Source organism: Aquarana catesbeiana, linkage group LG04, assembly GCF_042186555.1.
Source record: "Aquarana catesbeiana isolate 2022-GZ linkage group LG04, ASM4218655v1, whole genome shotgun sequence".
NCBI lineage: Eukaryota > Metazoa > Chordata > Amphibia > Anura > Ranidae > Aquarana > Aquarana catesbeiana.
In genome coordinates, this window is record NC_133327.1 from 479,284,233 (window position 1) to 479,300,870 (window position 16,638).

Below are 16,638 nucleotides of genomic sequence, written 5' to 3' on the forward strand. Positions count from 1 at the left end.
GGGTCCCAGTCATCCGTTGACGCACTGACGGCGGCCCTGGAGTCCTTTGTGTCCCGGGTGGAGGTGGCTCTTGGGTGGCGGACTAGCAGGAAGCGTCCCCTGCCTTCCCCTGCTTCATCTGTCTCGTCAGATCCTGAAACTGATTTGGCTGCCATGGACAGGGCCCACCCTGCGGGGTCTGCGGCTGCACTCCTAGATCTCTCGGACAGTGAGGATGATTCCTCGGCCCCAGTGGCTGCGCACAAGAAGGCACTGGCGGATGCACTGATAGTTCTGTGCAGGAAACTTTTAAAGATGGAGGATGCAGCTGCGGTGGAGGTGCCGATCCCTTTTGGTACTCGCAAGCCACCTTGCACGGCAAAAGTGTTCCCTTATCCCTCCTTTTTTGACAAGTTTGTCTATAAAGATTGTGAGCGTCCAAAACGCCCCTTTGTGATCCCAAAGTGTTTCGCTGTGCGTTATCCCTTTGAGGAAAGTCTGCTCAAAAAATGGACAACTCCGCCTGTGGTGGATTTCCCGCTTGAACAAAACCACTGATTCCTGTTGAGGACTCTCTGGCCTTTAAAGACCTGGCTGACAGGAAGGTAGAGTCTCTGAGCCGCACTATGTCCTCTATTGCGGGTTTGGAGCTTCTGCCAATTTTGGCTATTGCTCTGGTGTCGCAAACGCTGACAAAGTGGGTGAAGCTGTTGCGCCGTGACCTGGAAGGGGACCAGTTTCCACCTGCCTTCATGGAATTAGTGGACCAACTGGTCCAGGGGCTGCAGTTTGTCTGCGATGCCTTTTTGGATGCAGCTCCCTTGCTTTCTAAGCTGTCTGTTTCAGTGGTAGTGCTTCAACGGGTATTGTGGCTTTAGTGTTGGACTGCGGACCAGGCCTCAAAGAAGGTCCTAGCTGATCTGCCTTTTCAAGGCGATCATTTATTCGGGGCCACTCTGGATGATATGAAGAATGTCACGGGGGAAGAGTACTCTTCTTCCACAGTCAAAGGGAAGGAGCCAGGTCGCAAGCGTGGCCCTTCCTTCTTCTCAGCACACAAAGTTTTTTTTGTCCCTCAGGGTCCACTGACAAAGGCTCAGTCTTTCAAGCCCCCCCTCAGGAAGTTCTAAGTGGCCCTGGTTGGGCAAACAGGGAGCTGGTTTCTCCAGACCCCCAGCTAAGGCTCCTTCGGCATGAAGAGGTGCCCTCACCCGCAGTCCGGGTGGGGGGACGTCTTCGCTGGTTTCCGGGCCCGTGGACCTCTGATAAATGACAAGTGGGTCCACTAAGTGATTCTGTCTGGTTACAAGATCGAGTTCCAGACTTGTCCCCCAAACAGATTTTTTCCGTCCAATCTGCATCTGTCTCCAGACTGCTTATTAGCCCTCTGGGGTGCGGTACAAGCCCTGTTGCTCCAGGGGGTGATCGTTCCGGTGTCGGAACGTTTCCAGGGCTTTTATTCAAACCTATTTACGATCCCCAAAAAGGAGGGTACGGTACGTCCGATTCTGGACCTCAAGGCCCTGAACCGATATGTGCGGGTGCAGATGTTCCAAAAATGGAGCCCTATCGCTCAGTGGCGGCATCTCTTCATCAGGGAACTTTCTTGACTCCATCGACATAAAGGATGCCTACCTACACATTCCGATATGTGCACAGCACCAGCGGTTCCTTCACTTTGCTGTGGGAGAGGAGCATTATCAGTTTGTGGCGTTACCCTTTGGTCTTGCCTCTGCTCCTCGGGTCTTCAACAAAGTGTTGGCCCCAGTTCTGGCGCTGCTGCGCCAGTGGGGAATTTCTGTTCTGGGCTATCATGAGGACCTTCTGCTGCGAGCAGAGTCCTCAGCAGCCCGGGCGACGTGGAGATCACTGTTCAGACTCTGGCAGATTTTGGGTGGCTGATAAATTACCAAAAGTCTGCGTTGACCCCAGTTTGGAAATTGGCTTATCTGGGTCTGACTCTGGATTCCGCTCGGGCCAGAATGGTCCTTCTGCAGGACAAAATCCAGAAATTACAGGTGTCAGCCCGCTCGCTGCTGTGCAACAGGTGAGTCTCCCTGCGGACTTGCTTGCGGGTACTGGGCCTGATGGTGTCTACGTTCTAGGCGGTCCCGTTCGCTCAGTTTCATACGAGACCCCTGCAAAGTGAAATCTTGTTAAAATGGGACAAATGTGCCGAGTCTCTAGACGGTCAGATTCGTCTGAGTCAAGGAGCCAAAGTGTCCCTGATCTGGTGGCTTCATTCCCCGGCTCTTCGGCAGGGGAAATCTTTTCTCCCGCTGTACTGGACGGTGGTCACCACCGATGCCAGTCTGTCCGGGTGGGGAGGAGTCCTGGGTCTGAGCTCAGCTCAGGGTCACTGGACGCTGGAGGAATCCAGGCTGCCTATCAACATCTTGGAACTCCGGGCGATCAGACTCTGTCTGGATCATTGGATGGATCAGCTTCAGGGGCTCCTGATACGGATCCAGTCAGACAAAGCCACGGCGGTGGCCTATGTCAACCACCAGGGAGGAACGAGGAGTGTGTTAGCTTGCCTGGAAGTAGCCGGCATTCTACGGTGGGCAGAACGTTTCGTCCTGGCCATCTCAGCCGTTCACATTCTGGAGGTGGACAACTGGCAGGCAGATTACCTCAGTCGTCAAGTATTGGACCAAGGGGAGTGGTCTCTCTATCGGGAGGTATTTCAACAGATCCGCCTACACTGGGGACCTCCAGAGGTAAATCTGATGGCATCCTGAATCAACAGGAAGGTGCAGAGGTTTGTGACTAGGTCTCGGGACCCTCTGGTGGATGCCTCGGACGCTCTGGTAGCCCCGTGTGGCCAGTATCATCTGATCTTTGCCTTTCCTCCTCTCAAGCTTCTGCCACGGCCGTTGCGCAGGATCGAGGTTGAAGGAATTCTGGTCATTCTATGGGCCCCGGACTGGCCTCATCGGACCTGGTGCGTCTGGACGCAGATTCCCCCTGGCGGCTGCCTGTCAGGGAGGATCTGCTATCCAGAGGGCCAATCTTCCACCCTGCCTTACCATCGCTGGCTTTACCGGCCTGGCTATTGAAAGCCAGGTTTTGAAGGATAGGGGCTTATCTGCGTCTGTGATTCCGACGCTGCTCAGAGCTAGGAAGTCTTCTTCCAGGAAGGTATATTGTAGGACGTGGAAAGCGTATATTTCATGGCGTGAGTCAGTGGGGTTTCACCCACATTCCTTTTCCGTGGCTCAGATTTGGACTTTTCTAAAGAGGGGTGTTGAAAAGAATTTGGCCTTGAGTACTGTCAAGGGCCAGGTGTCGGCCTTGACAGCTTTCTTTCAATGATCACTGGCTTCGCATACCTTCATTCAGGGAGTGCGACATGTGGTTCCACCGGTGCGATCTCCCTTGCCACCGTGGGACTTGAATCTTGTACTTTTGGCTCTACAGAAGCCTCCGTTTGAGGATATTCGAGAAATTCCCCTGCTCGTGCTATCACAGAAGGTGGCCTTCTTGGTGGCTATTACTTCTGCTCGCAGGGTGTCAGAGTTGGTGATGCTATCCTGTCACGCACGCCCTACCTGGTGATTTACGAGGACAAGGTGGTGCTTCGTCCTTGTCCTTCTTTTCTTCCAAAGGTTGTCTCTGATTTCCTTTTAAATGAAGACATCCGAGGGAATTGGCCTTGCACACCTTAGATGTGGTATGAGCAGTCAGGGTGTACTTGGCGGCTACTGAGTCTTTTCGAAGGTCAGACTCTCTGTCCATGATCACAGACAGGCCAAAAAAGGGGCTATCTGCTTCCTCAGTGACATCTCTACATGGATCAGGCAGACGGTGACTCAGGCCTATTCTATCAAGGGTCAGGTTCCTCCCTTCCCGGTAAAGGCGCACTCAACTCGGGCGCTGAGTGCCTCCTGGGCCTTCCATCATCAGGCATCAGTAACGCAAGTTTGCAAGGCGGCCACCTGGTCATCGGTGCACACTTTCACAAAATTTTACAAAGTGGATGTGCTGGCAATCTGTGGATGCTTCTTTTGGCCGCAGGGTTCTGCAAGCTGCAGTCTAGAGGGTTTTTCCCTCATGAAGGGGTTTTTTTTGCTGGTCAGGTGTGCTCCTGGTTGTTTTCACTGAGCTTCAGGTTGTCTGGTTGGCCTGGGGTTTTTTGTTGGCTGCCCCACCCCTCATGTTTGGCACTGCTTTGGGACATCCCTATGGTTCTGAATAAAGAAGGCTGTGTCTGTCAATGAACTAAAGAGAAAATAGGATTTTTTTGAAAATCCGTTTCTCTGAGTTCATTGACAGACACAGCCCCCACCCCTCTATGGAGTTTTTAATACTTCTGATGCTGCTTGTTACATAACTGAAGGCCTGTAGCAGAGAAGGGGGGTGTAATATCACCTAGGACTGCCCATGGGTGTAGCCGAGTCTTTTGGTCTGCCTAGTGTCGTCCTCCTGTAGGGGGCGCTATATCCCTATGGTTCTGAATAAAGAAGGCTGTGTCTGTCAATTAACTCAGAGAAACTGATTTTACGGTAAGTCAGTACAACCCCCCCCCCCCCAATTGCCCCTTTTTGGAAAGTAGAAACCCCAAGGAATTTGCTGAGGCATGTTGAGCCCATTGAATATTTCATTTTTTTTTTTTTTTTCACAAGTGATTGAAAAATGGAAAAACAATCCCAAAATACATTCTGCTGCTTCTTCTGAGTATGGGGATACCACATGTGTCAGACTTTTGGGAACATAGCCACATACGGGTGCCGAAAACCAATCGCCACATTCAGGATTTCAAAGAGCGCAAGTTGCTCATTTCACTTCCTCACTACCTATCACTGTTTCGAAGGCCCTGAAATGTCAAGATGGCACCAAACCCCTCCACCCCCCCCCAATGACCCCTTTTTGGAAAGTAGACACCATAAGCTATTTGCTGAGGCATGTTGATTATTTTGCAGATCTCACTTTTTGTCACAAAGTTTTGAAAAAATAAAAATTAATTTTCTTTTCCAAAAACGAATGAGAGCTGCATTTACTCACCATGCCTCTTGGCAAGTACCTTGTCTACTTTCCAAAAAGGGGTCATTTGGGAGGGTTTTGTGCTATCTTGGCATTTCGTGGCCTCAAACTGTGATAGGTAGTGAGGAAGTGAAATGAGCAATTTACGCCCTTAGAAAGCCTAAAGGCGGTGATTGATTTTCGTCACCCGTACTCGGCTAGGCTACCAAAAAGTCTCACATGTGGTAGCCCCGTACTCAGGAGAAGCAGCAGAATGTATTTTGGGGTGTAATTCCACATATACCCATGTCATCTGTGAGCAATATATAATTTCAGTGACAACTTTGTGTAAAAAAAAAAATAAAAAAATAAAATAAAAATAAAAACTAAATAAGTTTCCCGAAACTTGTTGCAAAATATAAAATATTCCATGGACTCAACATGCCTCTCTGCAAATAGCTTGGGGTGTCTACTTTCCAAAAAAGGGTTATTTGGGGGGTGTTTGAACTGTGCTGGCATTTTATGCCCAATATTAAAAGCTTATGCCACACGTCACCCACTCTTCTAACCACTTGAAGACCAAGCCTTTCCTGACCCTTTTTTTTTTTTTTTTTTTTTGTTTACATGAAACAAATATTTTTTGCTATCAAATTATTTTGAACCCCCAAGCAGTATATATAATTTTTAAACATGGGGAAGAGAACGTGCTGACAAACAATGGCTGTTAGCAAAACCAGTCAGATATACTGTGCAATCGGTGTAATACATAAAAAATACAGCGCTAATAGTGATGTAATAGGTATATATTAAACCCAAAAATAGTGACACATAAACAGTCCAAAATGATATGATAGAAAAATGTTTAAAAAAAGTCCAGTGACGAAATACCCGTGCAATCGTGAAATGATATGATCCAGTTACATGATCCAATTCCAGCACGTGATCCACCACTATAATAAAGTGGACTCTTACCAGAGTTGTAGAACTCTATTACTGAGTCACAAGCGTCTAGTGTGATAATTGTACAAATCTGCATGTGTCATCCAAACACAAAGATCAGGGATTCAGCCGATCCAGTGGTATCTCGGTGGATATGTAAAGATGTGTTTTCATAAGTCATCCACATAGTGTAAGTCCGTAAATACACTTTAATAAAAAAAAAGGGACTAAAAGTACTCACAATATCATTGAGTCAACAGGCGTATAAGATCAATCCAACGCAACATGAAACTATGCATGGAGGTATATCAGCTCGTGTAAGATAGGTGTGGCAAATGGCATGTACGTTTTTTTTAAAGCAGAGGCCCTACAGAATAAAATGGTGGGTGTTGCAATTTTTTTTTCCTGCAGCATTGATACCTCACATGCATGGTGCTATTGCAGTTTACATACAACACGAGACCGATGCTTGCGTTCGCCTTTGTGCGCGAGCACGGGGGGGACAGGGGTCCTAGCATTTAAAACATTTTTTTTAATTTATTATTTAGTTTTTTTTTTAATTTTTACACTGTCCCTTTAATTTCTTTGTAATCCCCTTTTATAGTTATCGCAGGGAATATAAATATCCCCTATGACAGTAATGGGTAGTGAGAGGTACTTTTTTTTTTTTTTTTGGGGGGGGGATTTAAGTTTGGGGTCTATTAGACTCTAGATCTCTCCTCTGCCCTCAAAGCATTTGACCACACCAAGATCGGTGTGATAAGATGGCGTGGTTTAGATCTAGCGAAAATGAAGTAATGAAATGCTCAAAGCTTCCGGTTTCATAGGCCACAGAGATGATTGGAACCGTTCTGGTCTCCAATCAGTTCTATGGTCAGCTGGGGGAACCACTGGCTGCATTCTCAGGTTCCCTGGTAGGACAGGAGAGCCTGAGAAAACCATGGAAAGGGGGGATGGACGTCCCCTCCCATTGCTTGTAAAAGCCGTCTAGCAGCTAATTAGCCACTAGGATTGCTTTTACATGAAAGCCGACCGCAGGCTGCAAAAAAAATGATAGCAAGATGCCTAAACCTGCAGGCATCATTCCGGTATAACCACTCAAAGTCCAGCAACATACCAGTACGTTGCTGGTCTTGTTGCGCATACAGTGCCTTGAAAAAGTATTCATACCCCTTGAGATTTTCCACATTTTGTCACGTTGCAACCAAAAATATGAATGTATTTTATATGAAAGACCAACACAAAGTGGCACATAATTGTGAAGTGGAAGGAAAATGAGAAATGGTTTTCAGGTTTTTTTTTGCCAAATGTGAAAAGTGTGGTGTGCATTTGTGTTCAGCCCCCTTTTCACAGATATGCCTAACTAAAATCTAGTGGAACCAATTGCCTTCAGAAGTCACCTAATTAGTAGTCCACCTGTGTGTAATGTAATCTCAGTGTAAATACAGCTATACTGTGAAGCTCTCAGAGGTTTGTTAGAGAACTTTAGTGAACAAACGGCATCCATGAAGGCCAAGGAATACACAAGACAGATAAAGTTGTGGAGAAGTTTAAAGTGGGCGAAGGTTATACAAAAATCCCAAGCTTTGAACATCTCATGGAGCACTGTTCAAGCCATCATTTGAAAATGGAAAGAGTATGGCACAACTGAAACCTACCCAGACATGGCTGTCCACCTAAACTGACAGGCCGGGCAAGGAGAGCATTAATCAGAGAAGCAACCAAGATGCCCATGGTAACTCTGGAGGAGCTGCAGAGATCCACTGCTCAGGTGGGAGAATTGTTCACAGGACAACTATTAGTCGTGCACTCCACAAATCTGGCTTTATGGAAGAGTGGCAAGAAGAAAGCCATTGTTGAAAGAAAGCCATAAGAAGTCCAGTTTGCAAAAAGCCATGTGGAAGAAGGTGCTCTGGTCAGATGAGACCAATATTGAACTTTTTGGCCTAAAAGCAGAAAGCTTTGGTGAAAAACTAACACTGCACATCACCCTTAACACATGATCCCCACCATGAATCGTGGAGGTGGCAGCATCATGGTTTGGCGATGCCTTTCTTCAGCAGGGACAGGGAAGCTGGTTAGAGTTTATGGGAAGATGGATGAAGCCAAATATAGGGCAATCTTAGAAGAAAACCTGTGAGTCTGCAAAAGACTTGAGACTGGGGCAGAGGTTCACCTTCCAGCAGGACAACGACCCTAAACATACAGCCAGAGCTACAATGGAATGGTTTGGATCAAAGCATATTCATGTGTTCGAATGGCCCAGTCAAAGTCCAGACCTAAATCCAATTGAGAATCTGTGGCAAGACTTGGAAATTGCTGTTCAGACTCTCTCCATCCAATCTGACAGAGCTTGAGCTATTTTGCAAAGAAAAATGGGCAAAAATGTCACACTCTAGATGTGCAAAGATGGTAGAGACCTCCCCAAAAAGACTTGAACGTAAAGAGAACCTGACAGATGCCTCCATTCACATCGATCAATGTGGATGAATACATCTCTGCCAAGACAAATGGAAAAAAAAAAATATGGCGAAGCATAGGGGCTATCTTCCCCTCTGTCCACCCCAACCCCTATGCTTTGCCATATATGCTTTTTGAAAAAAAAACAAAAAACGTGGTGAAATCACCTCCTACAGCGCTGGAGTCACTGATTTATGTTTTGTGAGAGCAAACCCTGTTGCTGTCAAAATAAATCAGTGCTGCGGCTGAACGGCAAACCTGCAAAGCAAACAATGGTTAACAATAAAACACAACATTACAGCAGTATAGTATAAAATACAGTAAAACAGTAATAACAATAAAACTTGTTGTACCATATACTAATAATCCACTAGTGTGTGGTAGCGACGGAAACAGTCCCCGATGCAGAGACCAGGTTTGCCAGGACAGGAGGGACAAAAATAGCAGTTGTCTCACCTAAATCCGTGCTTGCTACAGACACGGCATCTTTTTTGGGGTGCCCTTTGGGTAGGGGTACCAGGGAGGACATCCGGAAAATGCCTCTCATGCAGCCGGCTCACTGCATCTGGATTAGAGAATTGGGCCACAGCACCTTCTGGATACAAAAGGGCTGGCATCTCTTCCTGGAATTTTAGGAAGGATCCACTTCTTCCTAATGCTTTGTATAGTACATAAGCATTGAACAGAGCCAATTGAAATAAGTATACAGACAGCTTTTTGTACCAGCGTCTGGCCTTACGAGCCACAAAATACGGCACCATCATCTGGTCGTTTAAGTCCACCCCTCCCATTTTAAGGTTATAGACCTGAACACAGAGGGGCTTAACACCAGTCATCTCAAGCAGACTCCCCCTGTCTAAGTGGGGCATTTACAAGCCATTGGGGAAAGCGCCAGCGGTTAGATCGCACGGTGCCTCATGCGCCAATTGCAAATTGAAAGGTGTGTCTTAAAAGTGGCATGCTTGTATACAAATTGTCCATGTATAAATGGTATTCCTTTCCGAATATGGGTGACACCAAGTCCCAAACAATCTTGCTGCTGCTCCCAATGTAGTCTGGGCAGTCAGGGGGGCTCCACGCTGCTATTTTTTCCCTCAAACTACATGTGTGTGTGTGTATATATAGCCTGTTGCCCTGTCTCAGAGCTTATACGTTTTGACCCCATATCTGGCTCGCTTGCTGGGGAGAAACTGTTTGAAAACAAGGCGGCCAGAAAACTTAAGGACTCATCTATGCAAACATCTTGTTTAGGGATATACAAGGCTGCACATTTTTGGTTGAAATGGTTTTCGAGGGGCTGAATTCTGTGGAGCTGATCATATTCAGGGTCACCCAGAGGACGACAGTTTATTGTCGAAGTGCGTAAACCGCAATATTTGCTCGTATCTAGCCCTGGTCATGGCAGCAGAGAACACAGGCATAATAAGAATTGGGTCATTAGACCAATTTGATTCTTTTTAGTAATGCCTATGTTGAGAGATAGGCCCAGAAAGTTCTTAAATTCTGGAACCGTGATTGGTTTCCATGCAAATTGGCAAGGGTCAAATTTGGGTTTACATTGATAAATTGATTAGAAAATAAATTGCTTTGGTCCACAATAGATCCGTACAGATCTTCCGTGCAAAAGGGCTAAAAAAAACCCCAAGTGTAATAAATCGGCTTTTTCCACCTGAATTCCAGGTTGGCCAGTGAATGGAGAACTACAGAATCTGTGACCTGCCAATCAAGATAAGCAAGCACATCAGGAAGGGCACCATGGGCTCTACGTGCCTGCGTTCAAATTCTTGGTGGCCTAACTGTGTGTACTGGTGTCAGTGTAGTGCTTTTACTCACGGTAGGTGCTCTCTCCTCTCACGCTGGAACTGAAAAGGGCTCCAGGAGAGGAGATTGCATCATTTACTGTGCCTAGTTTTACATTACATGGGCACGGGACGTTCTGCCATTCGTCACAACCGATTAGCAGATCTAGGTCATAAATCATTGGCCTGGACCTGATCAGTTCTGAATCAAATCTGATCACCGCGGGGACAGGTACGTGATTTTGCCGGGCCACCCTGCTCCCGTATATGTACGTGGGGCTGTCCGGAAGTGGTTAAAATATGAGTCACTTTTTGAATTGAATTACTGCGATTACCTTTTTGATATTCTAATTTTATTAAATGTACGTGTGTGTGTGTGTGTGTGCAACACAGCAGCTGCTCAGCACGGGACCCAGGAGCTAATGAAGATCACTGTAGTAGTGTCTAGTACAGTGATTTTCAGCTTCTAGATGGATCCTACAGATAAGGTATTCGCATAGTTACATTAGTCCAAGCTTATTTTATTGCCAAGTTACTGCTGGATAGGATTTCTACTTTAATTGTCATGTGACAAAACTGATAATATAAAGCCAATATATATGATGTAAAGCTATATTCAAGAAGAATTAAATGTAGCTTAAATTTAAGTATACTGTACATCAATGTAGATATTGCCTTGATTTTGTACCCAGTACTTCATAACAATAAATTCTTTCTTTACAGCATTGGCTTAAACTGTGCTTTGGGTGCTCTTGAATTGAGGCCTTTTATTGAAACCATTGGGAAATGTACTACGTCCTACATCATATGTTACCCAAATGCTGGTAAGAGTTCTAACTGAAATAGTGTCATAGTTTTAATGTATACTGTAGATGGGTCCGTAGTTAGTTTGCTAAAGTACCCAGGCATGATGAGAGTAGAAGGGGTTATACGGATTATACAATTTTTCCTGAGAGTGCATACCTGCTCAGCCTTTCCTGTCATCTCCTACCACTACAGGATGTTTTGTTGGGCTTCCTGCTCAATCAACTTTTTTTGTTGGCACCCTTGTAGGAAATTCCTCACTAGTATGATGGATCATAAGTGTGAGGGCAGCAGACGTCGAGGCCTGTCTGTGGATTCCCCAGGGCAACAGTTGCTTCTGAACAGTCAATTAGGCATGACGAGGATTGTATATTTTCTCATAAAGCCAATGCATAGAGATACAATCTTGGTGCTTATTAAAGCAGTTCGCATATACCTAAACTAAAGCCTAGTACACACGAGCTAAATGTCGGGCGGAGTCATTTGGCCTATGTGTCTTTGCAGCCGGTGTGACAGAAGCCGCCCATTCAGCTAGCTTCTGTCGGCAGGTTATGATGGAAAAAAGGTCTGCCGATAAGCGATCTCAGCCAATGGCTGAGAGCGGTGACCAGAGTGTTCTGGTGTGGGGGCTGTCCCTCTGTCAGAACACAAAAACACAGCAGTGGAGATCAAGTTCTAACATAGAATTATTTTACTACAGTGGCTCCGACCCGAGCTGTCTGTTTTTTTTTTTTTCGTTAATTCCCAGTAGTGTGTATGGGGCTTTAGAGCTAACTCTGCCATGTATGCTTAAAATTACCAGCCTGGGTTGTATAAACCCACCCCCCTCCGTGATTAATTCATTCCCCATTGCAGCTAGTATTGTATAGTAAAATGTCTCAACCCAGATAAAATCTAGTGAATAAAAGGCTAGAAGCCCCTTCTAATGCCTTATTCTTCCTCGCAGGTCCTGCCCTGCAACTTGGCATTGTGAACATATCCATCTGCCAAACCTTAGCTGTTAGGTCCAAGGTTATGTTCCAGAATCCTGGATCTATCCTAATGGATCCTCCTGTCCTCCAGCAGCTGGAACTCATGCCTGTAGCTCTACTCTTTTGTTGATAGGCCAACACATGATGCAAATTGTATAACCAGAATGAACCTCCTTTTGGTACACATACCCTTTGGCTCAAATGTTGGTCTGCAGAGCATCCGTGCAAGAAACACCTCTTACAAGTTACATATGCCTATGGATGAGGAATGCCTCCCCAAATGCCTACCTGGTTTCTCAGGCAATTGAAAAGTCCCTAGATGAATAATCGCTGGTGTTATTGCCTATATATGTTATTACCCAGTTATAGTTTGTTTAAAAAAGGTCTGGATGCATTCTAAATGCACAATCTACTGAGCTCCCCAGTTGAGGGAGTCTATTCCACAATTTAGCCTAATTGGGAGAGTCTACTCCACATATTTACAGCACTTACTATGAAGAAGCCTTTTTTTGTTTGTGGAAGTTAAATCTCTCTTCTCTTCTTCAGACGAAGAGTGTCCTTGTCTGTAATGACCTGAAAGGGAATAAATCAACACCAAGTTCACTATATGGAACATCTATGTATTTATACATGGAAATAATACCGCCTCTTAAGAAAATAAATTCAGTCCAGCTGATCTTTCCACATAGCTGAGCTCCTTCATGCCTCTAAACTGTTTAGTTGCCCTTCTTTGCACTTTCTTCAGATCTCCAGTATCTTTTTTTGTGTACAGGTGCCCAAAACTGAACTGTACATTCCAGATGTGGTCTTACTATTACACATGTGGTCTTACTAAAGATTTACAGAGGGTCACAAATTTGTCTTTCTGGAGTCTAACGCTTTCAATAGAAGTACATATCTTGCTTGCTTTCTAAACTGTAGCTTGCGATTGCATGCTATTAAGTTTATCATCTACCAGAACACCCAGATCTTTTGCCACTTTTGACTCCCCCAGCTCTCAGCTTTAATTTGAGGGTATTTATATCCAAATCAGGTGAACGGTGTAGGAGTTACAACAGTTTGCATATGTGCCTCCCACTTTTTAAGGGACCAAAAGTAATGGGACATTTGGCTGCTCAGCTGTTTCATGGCCAGGTGTGTTATTTCTTCATTATCCCATTTACAAGGAGCCAATAAAAGGTCCAGAGTTTATTGCAAGTGTGCTATTTGCATTTGGAATCTGTTGCTGTCAACTCTCAATATGAGATCCAAAGAGCTGTCCCGATCAGTGAAGCAAGCCATCATTAGGCTGAAAAAACAAAACAAACCCATCAGAGAGATAGCAAAAACATTAGGTGTGGCCAAATCAACTGTTTGGAACATCTTTAAAAAGAACGGATGCACCGGTGCGCTCAGCAACACCAAAAGACCCGGAAGACCATGGAAAACCACTGTGGTGGATGACCGAAGAATTCTTTCCCTGGTGAAAAAAAACACCCTTCAACAGTTGGCCAGATCAAGAACACTCTCCAGAAGGTAGGTGTATGTGTGTCAAAGTCAACAATCAAGAGAAGACTTCACCAGAGTGCATACAGAGGGTTCAGCACAAGATGTAAACCATTGGTGAGCCTCAAAAACAGGAAGGCCAGATTAGAGTTTGCCAAACAACATTTAAAAAAGCCTTCACAGTTCTGGAACAACATCCTCTGGACAGATGAGACCAAGATCAACTTGTACCCGAGTGATGGGAAGAGAAGAGTATGGAGAAGGAAAGGAACTGCTCATGATCCAAAGCATACCACCTCATCAGTGAAGTATGGTGGTGGTAGTGTCATGACGTGGGCATGTATGGCTGCCAATGGAACTGGTTCTCTTGTATTTATTGATGATGTAACTGCTTGCAAAAGCAGCAGGATGAATTCTGAAGTGTTTTGGGCAATATTATCTGCTCATATTCAGCAAAATGCTTTAGGACTTATTGGACGGCGCTTCACAGTGCAGATGGACAATGAACCGAAGCATACTGCGAAAGCAACCAAAGCGTTTAAGGGAAAGAAGTGGAATGTCATGCAATGGCCAAGTCAATCATCTGACCTTAATCCGATTGAGCATGCATTTCACTTACTGAAGACAAAACTGAAGGGAAAATGCCCCAAGAACAAGCAGGAACTGAAGACAGTTGCAGTAGAGGCCTGGCAGAGCATCACCAGGGATGAAACCCATTGTCTGGTGATGTCTGTGCGTTCCAGACTTCAGGGTGTAATTGACTGCAAAGGATTTGCAACCAAGTATTAAGAAGTGAAAGTTTGGATGATTGTTAATCTGTCCCATTAATTTTGGTCCCTTAAAAAGTGGGAGGCACATATACAAACTGTAATTCCTACACAGTTCACCGTTTCATTTCAAATCCATTGTGGTGTATAGAGCCAAAAAGATTAGAATTGTGTCAATGTCCCAATATTTATGGACCTGACTATCATCCAAATATCAAAATTGATGTGAATATAGATATACATCTATTTAGATAGATATACAGGTAAGGTGAACAGCACTCGGGTGTCTTCCTAGAGCATACAATCACGGCCTCCCACAGGCCGCATATAGAGAAATAAGTCCAGGATTGCTGCACTTAAAATTTATGAAAAAAATCAAAATACAAATGTCAGTGTTCCGTATTGACCATTTCAGGCTATAATTGTTCACACCCTTCCTCAGGTAGGAACATACAACAATGACAAACTATTTTTATTCTCAATATATAGTCATAATATACCAGGGACCAATTACGCAATTAATGTTCAATTATCAAAATAAATCAGCATCTGATTATATTATCTCAAGCTTCAATGTGAAGGCTGGAAGAGCTGAGTTCACAATCCTTCATCTATAAGGTGGTTATTCTGAAATAAACCTATCACCAAAAAAAAATATACGTCTAGGTAGCAATAAACAGTAGAAAATAAAAACAAAAAAAATCAGAAAAGAAAAATCTGTAAAATATTCTACCCTTTAAACATCATTTGTCATTCAATTTATTGATCCAGAAAAAGAAAGGTTAGTCACAAATAATTGGAAAAAACTCTTCTTCATAAAAACTAGATCAAAGTTTGAGTTTAACCCCTTAGGCTGATGTGTCCAGAAGGTGTATCCACTGGACCTCACATTTTCGTAAATTTAATTCTCGACTGCCCCCCCCTATTATGGGGAACTTCCTTTAAAATCATGAAGCCAAGTTGTGCCACTGTGTGTTTCACGTCAACAAAATGCTTTTCTAACAGTAATTGAGTTAATTTATCACGTATATTTGTGTCTAGTTATACATTCTTTAACTTTGTGTGGTCTCCCCGACATATAAAAGGCCACATGGACATTTAATTGCATAAATAACAAATGACTGACAAGTGTGATATCCCTGTATCTCAATATTAATACCATGATGTGGGTGATTTAAACATTTCCCTTTATCTTAGAACTGCATTGACTACAGCTGAGACAAGGATAACATCCATTTTTAGGGGGTCCTAAAAAGATTCTAGTGATGTTGGTCCTATGCCGATATTGGTTAGATTTGACCAATCTACTATACATGGATCTACTTTTTCAATGACAGTATAGGAAAGTTTTTAAATGCCAAAATTTGTGGATAAATATCCCTAAGAATAGTCAAATGCTTTTAATATTATGTACCCATCCAGAGTGAGGGTGGTACTGCGAGACGGGAAATCTGTCTATTCTTTTATGTCTATTCATAGTTTGGTCTTTGCTTCCGAATAACCTGTCTAGGATAACACCTTCTCACTAATTTATCCTCCTTTTCATCTAAATGTTTCTCCTGTTCAGCTGGGTCACTCAATTCTTTTAACTCGAGTAAATTGACCTATTGGGATGAATCTAAAAACCCCGGGGGGATGCAAGCTTTTATAGTAAATGATTACAATCTGTAGGTTTAACATAAAGATTACTGCAAATAGAACCTCCTTTTAGCGTTAGACATGTATCTAAAAATGTCATTTTTTTCCTGGCTGATATTAATGTTAAACTCCAAACCTGGTATTCAAAAATTAAAATATGAAATGGGGTATCCATGTCGCCCCCCCCCCCCCATTGCAAACACGTCATCTATAAAGCGATACCAACACTTGCAGTTCACCTTAAAGAGAACATTACCATAAATGCCACCCCCCATCAAATAATTCTCTGCATCTATTACCTTTTGTACCACCACCCCCTTCCCTTTAGATTGTAAGCTCTACGAGCAGGGCCCTCCTGTCCCTTCTGTATTGAACTGTGCTGTCCCCCCTCTACATTGTAAAGCGCTACGTAAACTGTTGGCGCTATATAAATCGTTTATAATAATAATAATAAATTCTCTATCATGTCGGTGAATGCATTTGCGGGGGCGACATTGGAACCCATCGCTGCTCCTTTGAGCTGTGCATGATGACTCTCCTTAAACAAAAAAAAAAGTCCTCAAGCCAATTTTCTGCTTTAGTTACAAAGCACTGATGGGTAACCTGCTAAATGGCATTCAAGGCGGCCCCCCAAGAGTGATGAGGCTAGGTGTATCCAGATTTCATGTTCAACTACATCTTTCTATTATGAAATAAAACATGTTGCCTTTCCAACATATTCCGCTTTGTGCCTGGAGGGTGCACATTGCCCTTCTTCCGAAACGGCTCCTATGGAACAGTCTGACTGTCTTAACGTGTTGTGCTTCCCAACTGTGCCGCTTTACCCCTGAGTGA

General features: G+C 44.3%; 1 protein-coding gene across 4 annotated transcripts in view; it reads left to right on the top strand.

Annotated features, from left to right (window-relative positions):
* The window catches only part of MTR (5-methyltetrahydrofolate-homocysteine methyltransferase), a 1,497,716-nt gene that overhangs the window by 287,310 nt on the left and 1,193,768 nt on the right, over window positions 1-16,638 (top strand). For all 4 annotated transcript variants that reach the window (XM_073627630.1, XM_073627629.1, XM_073627631.1 and 1 more), the window contains one exon: window positions 10,863-10,963. In XM_073627630.1, coding sequence (XP_073483731.1) covers window positions 10,863-10,963 — 101 coding nt within the window. The remainder of the gene's footprint in view (window positions 1-10,862; window positions 10,964-16,638) is intronic.